Source organism: Hydra vulgaris, chromosome 13 (genome assembly GCF_038396675.1).
Source record: "Hydra vulgaris chromosome 13, alternate assembly HydraT2T_AEP".
NCBI lineage: Eukaryota > Metazoa > Cnidaria > Hydrozoa > Anthoathecata > Hydridae > Hydra > Hydra vulgaris.
In genome coordinates, this window is record NC_088932.1 from 44,448,147 (window position 1) to 44,460,333 (window position 12,187).

The 12,187-nt window shown below is 26.4% G+C and overlaps 2 protein-coding genes across 2 annotated transcripts; one reads left to right on the top strand and one right to left on the bottom strand.

Annotated features, from left to right (window-relative positions):
• Positions 1 to 7,891: 7,891 nt before the first annotated feature.
• LOC136089919 (uncharacterized) lies at positions 7,892 to 9,303 on the top strand. Its single transcript, XM_065816018.1, has 2 exons — positions 7,892 to 8,209; positions 8,526 to 9,303. Exons 1-2 carry the CDS (start codon positions 8,070 to 8,072, stop codon positions 9,301 to 9,303), a joined length of 918 nt encoding a protein of 305 aa, XP_065672090.1. The 5' UTR covers positions 7,892 to 8,069.
• Positions 9,304 to 9,766: 463 nt separating this feature from the next.
• Positions 9,767 to 10,411, bottom strand: LOC136089920 (putative nuclease HARBI1). Its single transcript, XM_065816019.1, has one exon. The coding sequence runs from the start codon at positions 10,409 to 10,411 to the stop codon at positions 9,767 to 9,769; it is 645 nt and encodes a 214-aa protein (XP_065672091.1).
• Between the last annotated feature and the right edge of the window lie 1,776 nt (positions 10,412 to 12,187).

Genomic DNA, 12,187 nt, shown 5'->3' on the forward strand with positions numbered 1-12,187 from the left:
TAAACTAAATATAAATACACTTATAATAATCCAGAACAATAAATACTTAAGTAGTTAAAAAGTTAAAAATAAATAAAATTTGAAATAAAATAAAAAATCAATAAACATGCTAACACTTCCAAAAAACAAATGGTCTCAAATAACAAATACTCAGAGATAGCAAGAAAGAAAAAAAAGAATAATCTTGATATTTTCTTGATACGTTAGTTTTTCTACTAGTTCATGCTTCTTTTCTGCTTATCTGATTAGATCTTTTTATTCAATTAATAAAATTTATCACCCAAGTAATCTTCTCTACTTTCCAACTTTTAAATGATTGAATTCCAAGTTTTAAAGTTCCGAATTTCAAGTTTTGAAGTTATGAACTTCAAGTTTTGATGAAAATGAAATCCGGCTTTTGAATGAATGGATTTTAAGCTTCCAAACTATAAAAATTCTTTATGACTTCAAATATTATTATATCAATGATTAAAACTTTTTAAACACGTCTGCCATTTTTAAATCCGCTTTTGCAACCGAAAGCAGTATGTTTTAGATGTCTAAAAATGGGTTAAATTGTGATGATAGGAAGAGTACTGTCAAGTCCGCATAAACATTTTAAAGTTTGCACAGTAACCCGTATAAATACATTAATAGTTAAACTTTAAACGTACAAACATATTACCAATAATTATAGAACTAAATTCCACTTATATCATAAGTTTAAAATCATAGAATTTTCCAACATTTTACCTAAAGAAATCACATTCCTCCTTGACCAGTAAGGATAACACAAACAGTAATCTAGATAAATTTTAGAAATAAATTGTTCTCGAGCATTTTGTTGCAAAAGCTAAATGTATTTCTCAGTTTTGAACTCGAGGTAGGCCTTGTGTAATTACAATAATATTTGTTTGTTTACTATGCTTCTCCAACTTTTTTTATATATGAACTCACATACCTACATCTCTTCTATATAAATAAAGTTGTTAACTTCCCTCTATTCTAATACAGGTCAGACTTTGTTATCTTTATTTCTTTTTAGTCACAACCATTATATATAAGTCAACTTTTTTAAATCAGTCAAAATCAAATAAGCTCAATCTGCGTCATATAGTTTCTGCTTTGAGAAAAGCTCATATGCACCGTAAGAATCCAAAGGGAACGCTGCCAGCAGCGCTTGCTAGACTAAATTTGCATCTTGCTTGTAAGGTTATAGCGTCATAAATCAAATGAGCGATTTTTTTAAGATGAACTGGTAAAAGTAGTTACAACTTTTTTTTTTCATTTCCAAAACTGTGGATTCAATGCAACAAATGCAGCAAACTATATCACCGCGAGTGATGTTGCCTAACATATGACCAAGATGAATATTACGAGCTTGACAAATGAAACATCAACTTCATATGCAACATGTGTATTCTGTTGTAGTTACATTTAGGATACTGTAGGGTAATATTCGGCTTTAATATAAGTTAGTTTTGTAATTGTTGAAATGTATTTAAACTTGTTTAAAAGAGTGTAAAAAATACGTTCATAGTCACCCAAGATGACGGTGCTTTTTGAGTACTGTTATGTTTTATACAGAAGAAAGGTTCATTTTAATATTCATTAAAAAACAAATAAACATTTAAAATTAAATGCAAGGCTTTGTAACGCAAAAATAAGTAGTTAACACTTACAAGCAAATACAAAAAACAAAAAGTTCATGCCAACTTCAAAATAGGAACTGCAACAACATATAATAAAAAAGGTTCGACTTCTAATTTACTTTGACTTGAAATTTGAATTGAAGTCATTATTAGAATTAGTTTAAATTAGTATGGAACTTTATGTATTTGAAAAAAATATATAGAAAATATAATAAATCAAATGAAAATTTCATACTTTAACATTGAATAAATAAAATTCTTATGTATCCCGGTTGTGGGAAGTCTCTCCAGCAATTTTAACAGTATAATAGTAGTTGGCATCACTCAGATACTTTTTAATTGTAATTTTTGTCCATTTTTGAAGTGTTAATGGTTTTGAAAAAAAGTAATAATTACCATTGCCGTTTACTGGGACATCAATTTCCGCCATTAAGGTATTACTAAAAGATATAATGGCAATTCTGTTTCTGTAACTACAATAACTAATTCCATTAGTAATGTGATTTAGGTTTGCATTTTTAGTTAAAATTGAATTTGAATATAGTTCAAAAGATACTTCATATTCCTTAGGCATTGCTATTGTTCTTAGAAGTTATGATCATTTCCATATTTGTGAGGAACATCTCTAAAAAATTGAAATATTTAAATTTAATTATGCATGTAAATAGTTGGGTGTTATAAAATTATGTTATTAAACAAAATGCTTTACAACAACAGTGTGTCCAGATTTGTTTTAGTTGTTCATAGTATATTAGTATTATACGATTTGATTAGTATAACATGATTTGATTAGTATAACATGATTTGATTAGTTTAACATAATATAAATTATTAAATAATAAATGCATAACAAGTGCAGTTTGATTAGGCTTGCGGTCGAAGTGTTAATAGTGCTAAAAGAGTTTTTTTTAGAACTGATAAGCAGCTGTATTTTTATTACACGATATTAAAAATTTCGGTCTGAAAAAATATATTGAAGACTTTTGCCAGAAGAACAAAACAGAAAAGAAAATATCCAACCACGTAACAAAAAAAAAATTGAGCGGGGCGTTTTTTATTTTATAATGGTAAGGATAATTTCCTTTTCCGTTAAGCAGAGAACTTTTTGTAAGTGGAAATCCGCCTTTACATCGAAAAGATATAAAACGAAACTTAATGATATATATTCTGAGGCTTGTAAAAATGGTGCTCAAACAATTTGCAGCAATTGCACAAGAAATTTAAGTATTTATATATTTACATGATTAAGTAAAGAAACGCATATGTGGGTCATTTAACATCATATATGAAAATCAAAAAACAAAAGAAAATACTAAATTACGAAGTTTATTTCGGAACTTATTATTTTTAAATACCGTAAAATCGCCTTAATTCGGTCACTTAAGCTTTGAAGATTTATTTACCATGCATATATAAAAAAAATTTCAGTTTTTTTCCTAAAACTTACAAAAAATTATTTTTATAATTGATATTGTAAAAATAAAAAAAATTAAAAATAAAAACTTGTACTCAATATTTTGTTTAAAATGAAAACATCTGCTTTGACCGAACTTTCACTACCACCTTATAAGTTCAATCACTATATAAATACTAATAATGTATTACAAACTTAACGTCACAAGTAATGGAAACTAATTTTAAAATGTTGTTTTACTGTAAAATTATGAGATAAATTCGGGTAATACCAGTAACTATGGAGGGCGTTGCCCCTGGCTGGAAAAAAAAGAGTTTTGGGGCACCAAAGAAAAAAAGAAGGAGCACTAAGAAAAGATCTTTTTAAATATAAGTAGTAGTTTTTTTAACTTTTACGGTAATTATTCAATTATTTTATTACTTTGGTCATTGTTACATTTGCTACGCCACTGGTCAATAAAATTAAAAAATATTTTTCAATTAATTTACAAAAGGTTTTTATGATTAATTATTATTTCAATTATTTAACACAAGTTTGCTTTAAATGACCTTTGTATGTTTATTGGCAATTCTTGCGCATATCGTTGACCGTAGTAGAACAGCAATATCCACACAACCATCGTCACAGGACTCGCAAGGCATCCATAATTGTCGTTGAGCTGTAATTTTATCACCAAACAATATATCACAAGCTTGACATTTTTTAAAACTCAAAGAACCGTCAGTTAATTTTGAAATTATGAATAAATTTTTATTTAAATAAAATATCATTGTGCGTATCCATTTTAAAGACGTCAAAATTTACTGGTAAATTAACAGGTAAAGTTACTGGTAAATTTACAGCTAAGTTTACTGGTAAATTTGACATTTTTAACTACACTTAATAACATTTCACAATATTACTGCTAATTGTCTCATTCGTTGTTTTTCCGTTACTGGTAAATTTTATATTTTTAACTACACTTAATAACATTTCACAATATTACTGCAAATTGTCTCCTTCGTTGTTTATCCATGTGTGACCGAAGTTAGACAATTTTAAAATTTCGCTATTTTTTTATAAAAAAAGTAGTTAATTTTCAAAAATTAATAATTTTTTTTGTATATGTAATTAATTTGATAACTCTTAGCATTACTAAAATTAAATTTGATCATTTATTTTAATAACTTGCTCATTTTGGATTTTAATAGTATGCATTTTTTCAAATTGTTGTTTTGCACTGATACCATGATCAGTAAAATGAGCTTCAACGTAAGTTGTTATTTGGAAAGAATATTTTTAATTTCTGGAAAAAATATGGTGTAGTGTGCATTATTCTTATTAGTATTTTACAGAAACAAGGAAGAATAAAGACATATAGATTTTCCAGTGACATTTTGTGTTCTAAGAAAATATTAAAAACAAAAATCTAATGGTATTGTTATATATTGTGTAAATTTTATTACAATGTTGCTGCTTGTTTTATCTACTTAGAGTCTTTTGTTGGTTTCAACGAATTAAAAGTCCTTAGTAATACTTGATTTGTTTTTTTAATGTTGTTCATTGTTGCAATGCTATCATTTGATCACGGTAAATGCTGGAAATGCTTTTATTTGAGTACGGCGGTGAAACAATATTAGGTTATAAAGGCATCAAAAACTTAAATTTGTCAAAATATTCAAGTCTGCAGAATAGAGCAGTGGATTTTGCAACAGAAAAATGTAAAAATTTTAGTATGTTGTGACAGCCACAAGGAGGACACAACATACTGAATTTTACTTATCACTTGATTCTTTAGTATGCCAAATGAACATGTAATCTGCCATAAAATCAATGAAGTGATGAATTTACTCTGTATTGAATACAAACCTAAAAAGAAGCTTTATTGACGCTATAAATCTAAAATTAAAAGAAGTGTTATTACATTATAGCAATTCCTGTTGAATTTACTGTTCACATGATTTCGCATGCCAACAGTGAGTTTCCATTTGAATCTATTTACTACAATACCTACCTGTGTCCCATCTCGAATAATCTAAAACAGTTTGCAGTAATTCTGTCAAGTACAATAAAAAATAAATGCCTAATAAAGCAAAAAAAAGGAATGTGTTGCAAGTAGTAAAAAGGAAATAGTTTCGCAAGTAGTATAAAAGTAAACGTTTCAGAAATATTCAGATTTAGTAATGTTGTTCAAAATTAAAAAGCGTTCACTACGTTAACTGGCCACAAAACAATACCCAAAATCAAAACCTTGCCACTAAATTCTGCAAAATGAAAATTCGGCATTTTTAGAAAACATACCTTAACATAATTAGATAAATTTAAGAGAAAAAATAGGATAACAATTGTTATTACGTCACAATGAATAGCTGATGTGTGTCATTTAGTAAGTTTATATATTTTATCTAGAAAGTGAATTGATAAACTTTTTTATGAAAACAACAATATATATATATATATATATATATATATATATATATATATATATATATATATATATATATATATTTATATATATATATATTTATATATATATATATATATATATTTATATATATATATATATATATATATATATATATATATATTTATATTTATATATATATATATATATATATATATATATATATATATATATATATATATATATATATATATATATATAATATATATATCTTACTGTTACCCGGATTACCAGGAGTTAGATAAATGCTAATGTTTATAATATAATTTATTATTGCAACTCTGAGTTTTCACAATCAACAGGCAAGTAGTTAAAGTTAAATTTTGCATTTTATTTTTTAATATTTGTATTTTCGATCGTTACGGGAGGGAAATTGATTAGAAGTTAGGTTAATAATATTATTAATTTGTTTTTAGTTGGCTAATAATTGTGAAATAGTTATATGTTTAATATTGTTTAAAATAATTTTTATGTGTTAATGTGTATTATTTGTGTATTAAAAAATAATAAAATAAAAATTAAAATTGATATAAAAATATACATAATATTATGAAATATATTACAAAAGCTGTGTATGTAAGTAATTTATTAGTTAGCCTAGAGATATATGGAGCAGATTAGTATAGTTCTTTTTATTTATAGTTGTTAGTCAGGTTTGTAGCGAGCTTTAAAATTTTTGATTAAGAATTTATTTTCGTGGCGGCACTTTAATATAATTTCGGTTCTCTTATTTAACAGTTCTTCAGGTTTTGGATATGATATAATAGTAAATTTTTATATATATATTTATATATATATATATATATATATATATATATATATATATATATATATATATATATATATATATATATATATATATATATATATATATATATATATATATTAGTAGAATATCACTTAACAAAATTTTTTTCCATTTAACACTGTGTTTCATCAACAAAGATTCATCAGAAATGGATGATCAAATTAATAAAACTTCAATTTATACCAAAAAATAAAATACAGCAAGTTGCAAATGTCTTAAACTACTGTAAATTTTTACACATTTGTGGAATTTGCTGACACTATTATAAAAAGAATTCTTTAGAAATGATTACTTATGCTATTTTTTTAAATGTTTTTTTAAAAAGGTTGTTAAGGTAAATATTATTTGAACTCATTTATTTTTATAGTTTTTTAATAGAAACTTATTTTCGTGCTTACATTTAGAAATTAATTCCGATCTTTTGTTTAATAAGCATTTTTGATTTGCATGTGTAATTATTTTAAATTTTTCTTGTAGGCATAGTATGCATTTTTTGGAAATATTGTTATATGCAGGCGCTGTTTTAAGGATAGACCAATTTAGTATAAAGTCATCAATATTTTTTTCTTTTATTTCCCATATATATTTTGACAGCATGGTGTCTTTTAAATACCTTTTATTCTTGAAAGATTGCTTTTGATTGGCAAAACGTTTTTTCCATTCACCCTCTGTTATGCCAATATATTGTTTATCAGGTACATTCTTAGAGGAAACAACACATTTATTTACCACATTTTTTGATAAACAACTTCCTCTCATTGGACAGTTGATTTTTTGTTTACAATTACAATTTTCTGTAGTTTTTTCATTCAGGATTTCTTTTTTGTTTAACAAAGCCTTATTGTGACCTTTTACAATTCTTTCCATATTTTTTGTGCAACTGTAGCTAACTTTAATTGTATTTCGATTAAAAATTTTATGCAATTTATTAGATCGCGGGAAATGCTTATCGACCTATTTTAAAAACACTTTTCCTATGTTAGTAGAAACATTTTGCTATATGGCAGGTTGAACTAAATTACATTTCTAGTTCTATTTCGTTTTTTTGTATTCTTTTTTTCAGGGTCAAATTTTAGTTCAAACTTTTCAAAACCACTTTTTTTTGAACTTGGGGTAGATGGTTAGAGTTAATGTTAATATATAATAGTTCATCGTTTGGTTATTTAAAAGGCTTATATGAATTTTCAGAGAGGTTAAACGTGACATCAAGAAAATTCACAATTTTTAAATTTATGTTTAACTCGACTTGAAAGCCAATTTTTTAAAAATTTTTATTATATTTTTTCTAATTTTGTCGAGCTGTGGACCATATTTTTTACGCATTACTATTAAACCATAGTCGCGATAAAGGCCTAAATCTTTTATATCGATTATTTTACTTAACAAATCTAAAATATATAGTCCAACAAATTCACAAATTTCTGCTCGGTCATAACTGTCCATTGTTACATCAAAGCAGTCATGTATGTTTTTCTTTTTCCAAGTTTCCTTATTAAAATAAAATAAGGTTTTTCTATTTTTCTGTTTTATTATACGGATTGTGTCATCAGGATTAACTGTGTGGCTTTTTGCAAATTCAATAGTCTTATACCCCGTTCATACTGACGATAAAACACGTTTTAATTGTCGTATTTTAAACGCGTTTTACATTTTACTATTCTCATCAAATTTAAAATTGGTTTTAATTAAAACACGCAACGTTAAAAGTTGTTTTAATAAAACAACGTCGCGAGGTTGTTTTAATTGCGTTTTATTACCCTGAACTGTTTTTAAATGGCGGAGGAAAAAGCTGTTGCTGAAGAAAAAGTTAAATCTAGAAAGAGAGCTAGACATTGGGATGATGAGGAAACAAAAATACTAATTAGTAAATGGTCAGAAGATAATATCCAAGAAAAGTTGAAGTCATGCACAAGGTTTTGTTTTGTTTTTTTCAGTTAAGTTGGATCAAATTGAAATAACTTGTTAAATAAAATCAAACCACTCGTTACTAAATAGTTTAAATAAATCACAAATAGACAAGAAGTGATTACGAATTACATTAATATTGAATAAACAAGGAAATGAATGTTTATAAATTGTACTTTTTACAACAAGATATTTATTTCTCTTTGATAGTTAGCACAATATATATATATATATATATATATATATATATATATATATATATATATATATATATATATATATATATATATATATATATATAACTTCATATTTTTTGGATTTTAGAAAAGGAAAAATTTGGGAGGAAATTTTGCTATTCTTGCAAGCTTCTGGATATGAAGACAGAGATAAAGAGATGTGTAAAACAAGAATTCACACATTGACAAGTGCATATCGCAATTATATTGATAATAAACGAAATACAAGTGGGACTGGTCCTTCCAAAAAACCATCCTGCTTTGATGAAATTGATAAGGTTCGTAGTGACAAACCAACCACATTACCAACTTTTTTGAAAAGTTCCTCAGGCATGAATGTTATTATTGAAAAAACTGCAGAAGTGAATAATTTTAATAACTGTGTTAATGAGTTAGTAAACTGTGAACATATAGACATTGAAACTACTCCGTCAAGTTCTAAATCTGAAGAGTTGGTAAAAAAAGATAATAGTTTTTACTTTAAAAAATCCAAAAAGAAAAAATCAAGAAGTGAGGTAATGTTTGAACAATTAAATGCCACTGTTAATAAATTTATGACCTCTCAGGCTGATATTGATCATAAAATTTTAGAAAGTATTTTAGAAAACCACAAACAAGAAGAATCATGTTTTATATTAAAAGTTCGTCAAGTTGAAGATTTATATTTTATTGAAATAGAACTTTCATTGGCAGATTTGACACTAGAAAAACTTACTTGCACAATAAAAGAGGAATTTTCAGTTCAAGATAATGCATCTTTATCGATTACCAAGTTACCAAATGTACTTATCCGAAATAATAAGGATGTTAAACGTCTTAAAAGTGGGACTGAGATAGAGTTTTTAATTATGATTAAAAAAATGTGAAGCAATTTCTTTGTTTTGTTATTTTTTTCTCAAAATAAAATAAACCATGCCTTTTACAACATTGTTTGAAAAAAATCATTTACAACTAAACAGTTGTAAAACAATGTTTTTTTATGGAATTTCTAATAAACTCAGCTTTATTGTCAAGTTCAATGCAACTGTGGTTTAATATAGGGTTTACTAAGTCAATTTCTGTTTGTTCAATCCATTCATTTAAATACTTTTGCTTTGTCAAAGTACAGAAGTTATGTAGTATACAACATGTTGTAACAATATTGACTGTGTGTTCAACTGTTGTATCTAATCTCTTTAAAAGACATTGAAATCGGCCTTTTAATCTTCCAAATCCATTCTCCACCACCACACGACATTTACTAAGAGAAACGTTAAACTTTGCTTCTTCTATACTAAGATTTCCACGATCTGAGTAAGGTTTCATAAGCCAATTTTTAAGGGGATATGCTCAATCACCAAGGATAAGAGGACCAATTTCAATATTATCAATTATTTTAGATAAGTTTGTAGGTAAAAAGGTTCTAGCCAGACACTCTTTATATAAGGGAAAATTTTTAAAAACCCTTGAATCGTGTGATTTGCCAGTCCACCCTACAAAAATATCTCTAAATAAATACTTGCTGTCTACCAATCCCTGTAAAATAATGGAGTGATATTCTTTTCTGTTTATATAGTCCTCTGAATTTTTATGAGGAGCCTTTATTCTTATGTGACATCCATCAACTGCTCCAACTACTTGTGGAAAACCATATAATTTTTCAAAACTTACTATAATCTCCATTGTTTCTTCCCTTGAGGGTAAGGAAATGTATTTCTTCATTAAGTTATCAACAAAATGTTTACAAATTCTGTGAACTATTGTACAAACAGTTGATTTTCCTAAGCCAAATAAATTGGCTATTGTTCGGTAATCTGCAGATCCACTTAAAAAGTAAAGTGTCACAGCTAACTTCATTTCTAAAGGCAAAGATTTACGAAAGTTAGTGCCTTGTATAGGCATAAAAGGTGAAACTTCCTTGCACAGATAATTAAAGGCTGCTTTAGACATTCTTATGTTTTTTATCCAATCATCTTCGTTCCAACAGTTTACCATTGTTTCGTACCAAAAGCTTTGACTGCGAGGTTTAGTCCAAATTTTTCTGTAAACCGCAAAATTATAAGCAGTAATACAGTTTATCAGTATGTGCTGCAATTGCAGTCTTCTTTTTTTCCTTGATATGTACAATAATACTCGTAACTTCGAGATCAAGTTTTTCTTTGAGAGCGCCATTTTCGAACGTTAATATAAATACTAAAGAACGTTCAATCTGAACGCAACAAAACTGAAAACATGTTTATTATAAAACTATGTTTACATTAAAACATGTTTATTTAAAACAGAATTTAGTGTGAACTGGGTATTATCTAAAATATCTGCAGTTATTGAGGGGTAAAAATCATTAATGTCAAATTGAATAATATATACATATATATATAAATATATTTATATATATATAAATATATATATATATATGTATATATATGTATATATATATATATATATATATATATATATATATATATATATATATATATATATATATATATATATATATATTTATATATTTATATACATAAACACAAAAAGTGCAGCAATGCTTCCAGAGAAGTATTGCTGCACTTTATTGTTACAATGGACTGCGATCAAGTTTTAAGCCTATAAGTTCAACAGGTATGTTAATAAATGTTGCCTTTTTTTGTTTTTCAAAAAACGCTATGTTACTTAATTTAATTTTCTACAGCAGTTTTTCATTAAGTTTTTACTATGTTTTGATTTTTTCTTTTTTATAGTAGTTTTTTAATATGCAGTAATTGCGGAAACCATAATACCAGTTATACCATTCATAATTTCTTTCAAAATCACAAATTCTTTTTCTGCAGAAATATCTCGGAGTAAAAGATTGAGTTTGAAGATTCATTATTTTTATATGATAAAATAAATGATATTACAAGGTTTGATGACAGGGAAATAACTTTAAATTCTAAAATTATTGTTTTATTTGTTGTTATATTCTTGTTTACATTTATGTCTAAAATCTTCCTAAATAAAGTAAAATGGGATAAAACTAAATATATTCTATGATTTTTTAGGTTTTTTTTCAGCTTCTGCTAACAATGTTTTGGGTGACATGTCAAAATGTGTTGTAGCATTTTTTAAGAATGCTGGAACTTATGGAAAAATGTCATTTAAAAACACATTATTTTATTGAGTAATTGTAGGAAAATTTTTGATACATGTGGTGTGTATGTCGTTTATATTGTTCTTTCTATATACTGTGTGAAATTTTACATTACTTGTTTCTTCCTATTATTATTAGTTACATTTTGATTAATTTTTTTACATGCTAGTGAAATGCATGAAAGATTTCTATCAATTTTTTTCTTTTTAGGAATATTATTGTCGCACACTGCAAAATTCGTTTTGGTCGATAAGTTGGTAGGCGATCGTTTAAAGAGAGCTCCTAATAAATCGCGTAACAATTACTTTATTGATTTTTGTATGTTTAACTTGTAAGCCAGTGGACACACGACGTTATCTCAACGTTGATTTACGGTTGAATTTTAGTCGCGACTTCACTCAACCAAAATCAACATTTTATCAACGTTGAAAATTCGTTGACAACAATCAACTTAAAGCGACGTTAAATCAACGTTAATTCAACGTCTATATTACGAGTTCCACCGTTCCTTTTGCATTTTGAGAATTCAAATACGCATGCGTGACTTTACTAGTCATTGATTAGGCCATCTGTTGTAATTTCATAAGGTTTTGAGTTTGTCAATTTAACGATACCACATTGCTTAGTTTGCGATGCATTAGTGATAATTA

What these genes read in the sequence shown, in the direction of transcription:
- LOC136089920 (XM_065816019.1), bottom strand. Translation starts at nt 10,411, where the DNA reads ATGGTAAACTGTTGGAACGAAGATGATTGGATAAAAAACATAAGAATG.
- LOC136089919 (XM_065816018.1), top strand. Translation starts at nt 8,070, where the DNA reads ATGGCGGAGGAAAAAGCTGTTGCTGAAGAAAAAGTTAAATCTAGAAAG. An exon ending in AAGTTGAAGTCATGCACAAG is followed by an intron (nt 8,210 to 8,525) that starts GTTTTGTTTTGT and finishes TTTGGATTTTAG; the next exon opens with AAAAGGAAAAATTTGGGAGG.